Source organism: Cucurbita moschata, unplaced genomic scaffold, assembly GCF_002738365.1.
Source record: "Cucurbita moschata cultivar Rifu unplaced genomic scaffold, Cmos_1.0 Cmo_Scf00015, whole genome shotgun sequence".
Classification (NCBI taxonomy): Eukaryota; Viridiplantae; Streptophyta; class Magnoliopsida; order Cucurbitales; family Cucurbitaceae; genus Cucurbita; species Cucurbita moschata.
In genome coordinates, this window is record NW_019268531.1 from 1351682 (window position 1) to 1361349 (window position 9668).

General features: G+C 45.2%; 1 protein-coding gene and 1 long non-coding RNA gene across 2 annotated transcripts; one reads left to right on the forward strand and one right to left on the reverse strand.

Annotated features, from left to right (window-relative positions):
• The first annotated feature begins 6 nt into the window (after positions 1-6).
• Positions 7-5933, forward strand: LOC111453064. Its single transcript, XR_002712214.1, has 2 exons — positions 7-131; positions 5698-5933. It is a non-coding gene; the product is annotated as an uncharacterized LOC111453064 (long non-coding RNA).
• Positions 5934-6383: 450 nt separating this feature from the next.
• Positions 6384-7767, reverse strand: LOC111453059 (E3 ubiquitin-protein ligase RING1-like). The gene has a single exon (XM_023094003.1). The coding sequence runs from the start codon at positions 7680-7682 to the stop codon at positions 6537-6539; it is 1146 nt and encodes a 381-aa protein (XP_022949771.1). The 5' UTR covers positions 7683-7767; the 3' UTR covers positions 6384-6536.
• Positions 7768-9668: the final 1901 nt, after the last annotated feature.

Below are 9668 nucleotides of genomic sequence, written 5' to 3' on the forward strand. Positions count from 1 at the left end.
GAGAGACGATGTCACTAATCGACCTGTAGCAAAGAATCAAAGGGGTCGGGGTGCCCAACAGCAGCAGGGGCGAGCTGTAGCCCATGCAACTACAGGCAGGCAGGCCGATGCACCTGACGCGGTTGTTACAGGTACGCTACCAGTCTTTGATCACTTAGCTTTTGTACTATTTGATTCGGGTTCTACACACTCATTTGTGTCCGAGGAATTCGTTGACCTAGCACACCTAGAAAAAGAACCCTTGGAGACCATTCTATCAGTGTCCACCCCTGCTCACGAGTTATTAATGGCTACGCATAGAGTTAAAAGGGGTAATGTGACAGTGTCGGGACGAGTCTTAGAAGCTACTTTAATAGTTTTAAGCATGCAAGACTACGACATCATTTTGGGTATGGATTGGCTAGGCGAGAATCGTGCTCTTATTGATTGTGAAACTCGAATAGTTACTTTCAGACTTCCGTCAGGGGATAGTTTTTCATATAAGGGAGCCACTTCCAAAAGAACCCCAAGTGTCGTAACTGCACTTAAAGCTAGAAAGATGATCCGCGGTGGTGCAAGTGCATTTTTAGCTAGTGTGACCCTAGATAGCAGTGTTGAACAGGCAGTCTCGTCAGTGCACATTGTCAGGGAATTTGTTGATGTTTTTCCTGAGGATTTGTCAAGTTTGCCCCCTGTTAGGGAAGTTGACTTCGGGATCGACCTAGAACCAGGAACTGCGCCGATCTCCAAAGCACCCTACAGAATGGCACCTGCAGAACTCAGGGAATTGAAGGAACAGTTACAGGACCTATTGGATAAGGGTTTCATACGACCCAGTGTGTCGCCCTGGGGAGCCCCTGTCCTGTTTGTCAAGAAAAAGGATGGATCCCTGCGCCTGTGTATAGATTACAGAGATTTGAATAAGGTCACCATAAAGAATAAGTACCCCCTTCCGAGGATCGACGACTTGTTTGACCAGCTGCAGGGAGCATCGGTATTCTCTAAAATTGACTTGAGGTCAGGATACCATCAATTGAGAATAAGAGAAGAAGATATTCCCAAAACAGCTTTTAGAAGTCGCTATGGACATTATGAATTTCTCGTCATGTCCTTTGGACTTACCAATGCACCAGCCGTCTTCATGGAATTAATGAACAGAGTGTTTAAAGAATTTTTAGACACTTTTGTTATAGTGTTTATTGATGATATCCTGGTGTACTCCAAATCAGAGGCAGAGCACGAAGAGCATTTGAGAAAAGTTCTGACCATACTAAGAACACAGCGACTGTACGCTAAGTTTTCCAAGTGTGAATTTTGGCTGTCTGAGGTAGCGTTTTTGGGTCATGTGGTGTCGAGTAGAGGAATCACAGTAGACCCAGCTAAAATTGAGGCAGTGATGAAGTGGCCAAGACCGACCACAGTCACTGAGGTACGGAGTTTTCTGGGACTAGCTGGTTACTACAGAAGGTTCGTCCAGGATTTCTCCAAGATATCTTCAGCACTGACTCAGTTAACTAAGAAAGGCAAGCCTTTTTTGTGGACATCAGCCTGTGAGCAGAGCTTCCAGGAACTCAAGGAGAGGTTAGTGACAGCTCCAGTCCTCACAGTCCCTGATGGATCAGGAAATCTTGTGGTGTACAGCGACGCATCGGGAAAAGGTCTTGGATGCGTGCTCATGCAGAAGGGTAAAGTGATAGCTTATGCTTCCAGACAACTGAAGGAATATGAAAAGAATTATCCTACTCATGACCTCGAGTTAGCAGCAGTGGTGTTTGCACTAAAGACGTGGCGACATTATCTGTATGGAGAGAAAATTCAAGTATTCACCGATCACAAAAGTCTCAAGTACCTATTTACGCAAAAGGAACTTAACATGAGGCAGAGGAGATGGTTGGAATTAGTAAAAGATTACGACATCGAGATCCTGTATCATCCAGGCAAGGCCAATGTTGTGGCGGACGCATTGAGCAGAAAGGCAGTTCATACTTCCGCTATGATCACTAAGCAGGAGAGAATACAGGATGAGATGAAGAGGGCTGGAATCGATGTTGTAATCAAAGGTGGTACTGCTCAGATAACACAAATGACCATGCAACCTACCTTACGAAGACGGATTATTGACGCTCAGAGGTCTGACGAACACCTTGAAAAGCTGTGGAATCAGACGGAGATTGAAAGACCAGAGGGGTACTCAATCTCTTCAGATGGGGGTCTGCTGTGGAAAAATCGCTTATGCGTTCCCCGTGACAAGAAAATTCTTAAGGATATTATGACAGAAGCTCACGATACTTCTTATACGTTCCACCCTGGAAGTACAAAGATGTATCAGGATCTTAAGGGATGTTATTGGTGGCCAGGGATGAAAAAGGAGATAGCAGAATTTGTAAGCCGATGCTTGACCTGTCAGCAGGTGAAGGCCCCGAGGCAGCGTCCAGCAGGACTGCTACAACCCCTAAAGGTTCCGCAATGGAAATGGGAAGCAGTTTGCATGGATTTTATCTCAGGCTTGCCCAAGACTAAGCAGAACTTCAACGTAATCTGGGTAGTTGTTGATAGACTTACCAAAATGGCTCACTTCATCCCAGGCAAAACCACTTATCGTGTGGATCGGTGGGCTCAGCTGTATATCAGAGAAATAGTACGCTTGCATGGTGTACCGGTGTCTATAGTGTCTGATCGGGACACTAGATTCACCTCTCAGTTCTGGAAAAGCCTCCAAAAAGCATTGGGGACTCAGTTAAGGTTTAGTACAGCATTCCATCCTCAGACGGACGGACAGACTGAAAGATTGAATCAAATTTTGGAAGATATGTTGCGAGCTTGTGTCTTGGATTTCGCTGGGTGCTGGGATGAACATCTACCTCTGATAGAGTTTGCTTATAATAATAGCTATCAAGCGACCATCCAGATGGCCCCTTTTGAGGCGATGTATGGGCGTAGGTGTCGAACACCAGTATTTTGGGAAGAAGTAGGCACGCAGCAGCTACTGGGACCGGAGTTAGTTCAGGTCACCAACGCGGCAGTGCAGAAAATTAAGCAAAGAATCCTCACTGCACAAAGCCGGCAGAAGAGCTATGCAGATTTGCGTAGAAGGGACCTCGAGTTCGAGGTGGGTGACCATGTGTTCGTGAAGGTAGCCCCTATGAGAGGGGTGATGAGGTTTGGAAAGAAAGGGAAGTTAAGCCCAAGGTTTGTAGGCCCTTTCGAGATTCTAGAGAGAGTTGGGGCCGTGGCGTATAAGATTGCTCTACCACCAAACCTTGCCGCCGTTCACAACGTGTTCCACGTATCTATGCTGCGAAAGTACACCTCAGACCCTACTCACGTGATTGAACACGAAACCCTCCCTCTTCGGGAAGATTTGTCCTACGAGATAAGACCCAGCAAAATTCTGGCTCGAGACACTAGGCGTCTGCGCAACAAAGTTATTCCCTTGGTAAAAGTCGCATGGGGTAACCATCGACACGAGGAGGCAACCTGGGAACGAGAAGAAGACGTAAGGAGAACCTATCCCGAACTCTTCCAAGGGATACCAACTTTCGGGGACGAAAGTTTTTAAGGAGGGGAGAGTTTGTAACGTCCAAAAAAAAAAAGGCTGAGGGGCAAAAAGGACATTTTACCCCTCAGCCCATTATAGGGGTCTTGAGCGTCCTCCTCAGATTACCTGCAAAAGAAGAAGAGTGAGAGAGAAGAACTGAGAGAAAGTTTGAGAGAGAAAACTGGTTTGCCGGAGTTTTCGTCGGAGAGTCGCCGACGGAATCCATTTCCTACCAAGACCTGTACTCTGGAGCCCTTCTTGGAGTGAAGTAAGAACTCGTGTGGAGATTTCCTCCTCCTTCCTCAAGATCAGAAAGAAAACCCGCAAAGTAAGATTTCGAACTATACCTTCCAGATCTTAGATCTTTGTTTAGGAGTAGAATGGTTAAGTCTACTACCTTTGTCCAGGGAGGATTCGCTACCGATCTTGGTGAGGGAAACGGACGGAACGACGAGATCTGAGAGACTATCCAAGAACGGTAAGGTTGTTACCGAACCTCTTTTCGACGCTCGAAACTCATCGTGTGACTAAGCAAAAATCAAGAAAATAATATTGGCACGTAGGTTGATAGATGATCTATAACTTTGTTGAAGAAACCACCTCTGTTTGGGTTAAGAATCGAAAGATAGAAAATGGAAAGAAACCTCGGAAAAACTAATCGGAAGCCTTGATTTTCTGGTAGGAGGAGAGAGAAGCCGCCGGCGTGCCACGCGTCAACCAACCAGAGGGCCGCGTGCGCCAATCGCCCCCGGACACGCGTCGAGCGCCGCCTGGGAAAACGCGGCTCCAGCGCTCCTGCGACACGCGTCCCTGGCTCCGCGACCCGACCCGCGCTCCTTGGCTGACCCGATACCCGCACGGCGAACCGAATCCAGTTGACGACCCGCGGTCCACCCGAATCACCGCTTCCGACCCGAACCCGCGACCCGCGACTGCAGGAATTTCTGGGCGCGTGACACTCGCGCGTGGAACCCGCGAGTGGCTGCTCCCCAGCGCGTGACTGGCGCGTGGAGGCGCGTGTAAGCTGTTTTTGGCCCGATCGGCTTCTGTTTTCCCTAGTTTCCCCTGATTCATATCCTAACTCCATTTGTTTGTATGAAATAGGACCTTATTGAGGAAAAATCACCCCCTCTCGTTACGCCAAGTGTGTGGAAACGCTGCGTAAGGGCACGTAGCATCCAAGTAAGTCGCCACACGGAATTTAGGAAGTAATACTTGTAGGAACCGCTTGGGATGCATGCATGCTAGTCTGAATATTTTAGGTTGTAGCTTTCCCGTAAATGTTCGTAGGAAATAGTTTATTGAACGTAAGATGTATGCTGTGATTTGTTATGAGAGTTACTTGGATACTGCTTATATGCTCTTAATTCCCACTTTATTTTATGCATATGTATATCTTTTTGCTGAATGGAGAATGGAAAATTTGCGAACTCTGTGCTCCGGGAATTGATGGATGTTATCACCCCGTCGAGCTTGTATGATTACTTTGCATGAAATATGTTTGAGGTTTTTGGATAATAGTTATGTACGTACTCGGTTATTTTTAGGGCCACCTTTATGAATAAGACTAGAAGACAATGGTTAGAGCGACAAACCATCAAGGGATCGACTTAACCTTTCCCTATTAGTTTATCAGACCATCACGGCACATGAAACATCCTTAGAGTACCCTTAAGCTACTTGTGTGTGGATGGTGATATAGCTTCGTGGGGGACCAGCGGGTTCCTGATCAGGACTCGACTGCTCGATAGCCGTTTAGTATGGGAAACGGGATACCCACGTCGTAATTGACCGTTTAGCTGGATGGAATAGGGGAGGTAGCCCTCCCAAATACAGGGGGATTATCATGGGTCTAGGGGGTTGCAGCTCACTTCCTAGGCAAGACCCCAGATAATCTCATACCCATGCCGAGGTAGCCACTCGTAAGGCACCAGTCCAACACAGGTTAGCATAAAAGGAACTCTATGGGTTTAAATAAAAGGTCTAGGAACCAAAGAGGACCAAAGGGATAAGTTCCAAGAGAGAAAGCCCTAATGAGGTAAGGCCCGATTTCAGTTGTTCTAGAGCCAAAGGAAAGCCCGTGATCGTCTGCTAAGTTTAGGGTGCGGTAAGAGCCTACAAGTAGGTGGCTTACTGAGTATAATTTTTATACTCATTCCCTTTATACTTTTTTTTTTCAGGTACGTGAGGCGTCGAGTCAAGAGAGGGCGCGTCGATCGATGTGGGTTGTCACAGAGGAAGCGTGTCCCGGGGCGTCAGTCTAGTTTACTAAATAGTACACTTTGTCTCACATGTTCCTTTCCTTGTTTTTCTTTTACCTAGGCACTTATGTCCTTCTAATAAAGATATGTTTTTCTTTTGAAACAAATGATTTCCTTGAATTTCTCGTTTATGCATTACATGTCATACAATGTTAGTCACGGCTTAATTTGGGGTCGTGACATTTATCATGTGGGATCGAACATGGTTACTAAATCATGATTCACTAATAAGACGAGACTGGCCACACGGCCTACCAAGGATGAGCGTTCAAGTCACCAAGTGGCATAAAAGCGCCAAACAGGAATGGAATCAGTAAGAAAATCATCTAAATACCATATTCATCTTCGAACTAGTTTATTGCATATGAGTTTGTAGAGAATAAAACTCCATACTAGCGTGCAGCTCACGTCAAGTAGAGATCTTCCCCGTACAATAATGTAGTGTAGTGTAGCCAAAAATACATTTTTACTTCTAAAACTAACTTTTATCATCCATAATTCAAATCAGCAGCCCTCGTTTGTGAATGTGCAGATAACTAGGAATGTCACAAAAGCCGAGGCATTGAGATAAATAAATAAGCCCATCTTCTTCTTCATTTATTCTATTCGTATATTACCTTTTAAAAAAACCCCCAACAGAACAGACCAGAGTTGCAGCAGCTTGAACACCTTATCAGACACGTGTAGGAGCAGGGCAGCTTCTTGGAACTGTACAGAAAAGATTGTGACTTCCGCAGACATTAAGATTTCTTTATTTCTCACATCGGAAGGACCGAGCTCTGGCTTCTGTAATGCCTGGCCCAATGTATCTTCCTTCTACCCGAACTTAACATTTTCATCGAGATCCCACCCTTTTGCACAGAACGCCCAAATGGAATGCTCTTCACGAGATTATACAAGCTCTGATTTCCGACTCCCCGCTTTGGAAAGGGAACATTCCTCGAAGAGACTGAATTCTTCACTTCCACTAACGCCCCACTTGAAGAAGAACCTTCTTCTGGAATTTGTATTTTGGCCGTCGCCTGATAAATCGCCATTGCAGAAACTGAATCCATAGAAACCGACCTTCTTATCGCTTGTCCTTCGTCTTCCACAGCCTCGCGAACTTGATTCTCAGTCAAATCACTCAAAGTCCGAGACAGCCCTTTGATGGGAATTTCAGAATTCCCTCCACTATTGCTACCCCCTTCTCCACTGTTTTCATTTCCTCTGTTTTCTTCCTCGACGGCCTCTGTTTCCATTTGGGTATCTTCGATCGCCGGCGGCTGGTTTCCGATAGGTTCGATGGGGACTAAATTAGGGGCGGCGGAGTTGGACAGCACTGGAGCACGACAAAGGGGGCAGTTTTTGTGCGATCTCAGCCACGTGTCGATGCAGGGAACATGGAAGGCGTGGCTGCATTTAGGCAACAGTCGAAGGCTCTCGTCGTCTTGAAACTCCCCGAGGCAGATCGAGCAGTCTGATCCTTCGATTAGTTTCTCGTCCTTCCTGTACTTGAACATGGTGATTGAATCGATGATCGATTGCTGGAGACCGACGGTGTTGATGTACCATACGTGGTGGTCAAGGACGGGTCCTTCTTCATCGTCATCGGGGAGGTTCTCTCTGTGGACATCGAACAGAGGCGGCCCGTTCTGTCTGGAGTTACGATACTCCTTCAATTTCTTGACAAGAAGACAAAGCATGAAGATGGCGACGACTAAAGTAGCTGTGGAGATCAAACTGAGAAGAAGTAGAGTCTTTCCCGAGGGATGGGGGCGGGGTGGGTTACCGGAAGACGGAAGCAAAGGCAGATGCGGCGGCGGTGGCTTTGGAGAACATAGAAGGGAACAGTTAGGAGTACAGAGTGTATAACAAAATTTAAAATGGTATCGGGACCCAAGACAAGCCCGGTGGCAGGGCATGGCGTGGATGGGGCAACTGAATCGGCGAGGAAAAGGCGGAAGAGATGGGAGGTTGGGCGGTGGTGGTGACGGGTGATGAGGGAAATGTTAAAGAATTTTCGAGGAAGATGAGGGAAGTGGTTTGTGGGTATTGGTTGAAGACAAGGACATGGGCATTCAACTTGGCCCATGGAAGTGTGCCTGTAAGTCAATGGACTTTATTGTGCCATTCCCGCGTTCCAGACTTTCCAGTCGTCTTTCTTTTTCCTTTCCCAAAGGACTTCCATGTCAGCCCTACTCTCAAGGAAAATGGAAAACCAGTGAAATTTCCTCAACGCAAACTAATTACAATCGTACACGTAGGCTTAATACGTGGCTCAGATTGCCACCTGACAGCTACTTCTAGTTCCATCGTTGTCTAGCTGCGTGTTTGGAGGGTCTTTCAGTCGATTCCTCCCTACAATCGTAATCAAGAAATTAGGGTTCAATTATGGTAGAATTTTGTTACTAAAAATTGAGTGGATGGGCCCTTTGGCATACGAGCCCATGATGCCCTGTGGCCCATATTCTGAATTTCTTACGTTTGGATACTGTGACACAACCCGGCCCATCTCATTTTTGTCTGCTACCCTGCAATTTCCTCATGCTCTTATTAACACTTGTTACCTCATATAATTATAATATTTTAAGAGGCAAAGATAAGTAGTTATTGTAAAGTTGTTGGCGTTTAAAACAGAAATTGGGAAACAAGAAGAGTTGTTGAAAAGGACAGTATTGGGGTAACACGGATTTTATGTCAAAAACACACTGAAAATGCCTTTTAATAGCTTGTTCCCACAGTGTCCATTTCACCCTTTTTAAAAAACTATTTTTTCCATGTTCCATTTGCATCCTTTCCTTTATTGGCCTTTTATTTGTTCACATTGTCAAAGTTGCATAAAATTTGGTATATTTTCTTTTATTTTTTTTAAATAGTATATACACCAATTAATCAGTTAAGCATTAATAACTAAATTTTTCCAAAAAAATAATGAAAAAGAAACTAAAAATTGGGAATACATAAAGGTATGAATAACGAAATGTGGGCATCCATTACTACTACTTATTTGTGGCAATAAATTAGTTTCGATTTTTATGTGATTTGGACATCTCCTCCAATTCTGATTTATAATTCATATTGTCGTTTTCCTATTCCTCTACGCTCCTCGGGGATACAAAATCAGATACCTGTGAATGTTTGATTAATCCACCACACCTAAATGGTGTGAAAGTTATCTTATTTATAATCAAATAAATTACAAGGATATGGAAATAGTAATAAATGGAAATAACAATAAATGGAAAGATACCTATAGTAATAAGGCAAATGTTAGATATTTGCCTTATAATAAAATATCAAATCTAATATATATGGTAAACTATAATTTATTACTAAATATCCTTAACACCCCACCGCAAGCTAAGCGTCGGATTTAAACGAACGTGAAGCTTGAATCTGAAAAATTCAAAGAGGTTGAGAAACACTTTTCGTGAAGATGTTAACAACCTGGTTCAGAGGAGGCGTAGAGAAACACTTTCTTGGCCATCGAAAACTGCAGAGAGATCGCCGCTCAGCGGCGATGCTGCCTTGGCTTCGGTGAGAATATGTCTAACCCATGAAGAGGGATTGTCGCTTAGCGATGATGCTGACTTGGCTCTGGTGAGAATATGTCTAACCCCAAGAAGTAGCAGGGGAAACCTAGAGCAAGGGACAAAGACAATGTTGAAGCTGGAAGAGTCGCCACATTGGGGCGAAGGAGCCAATTTTGGCGAGAAGGGCAGCTGGAAGAGTCGCCACATTGGGGCGAAGGAGCCAATTTTGGCGAGAAGGGCAGCGGCAACTTGGTTGGCAAAGATGCCAGTGCGGCGCCCAGATTCCAAAGGTAAATCTCTGCAGAAGGTCAATGGGCTTATTGAGATTCTGTATATTTTCGAAGAGGAATGCTGATGAAGATCCTAAGATTAGGG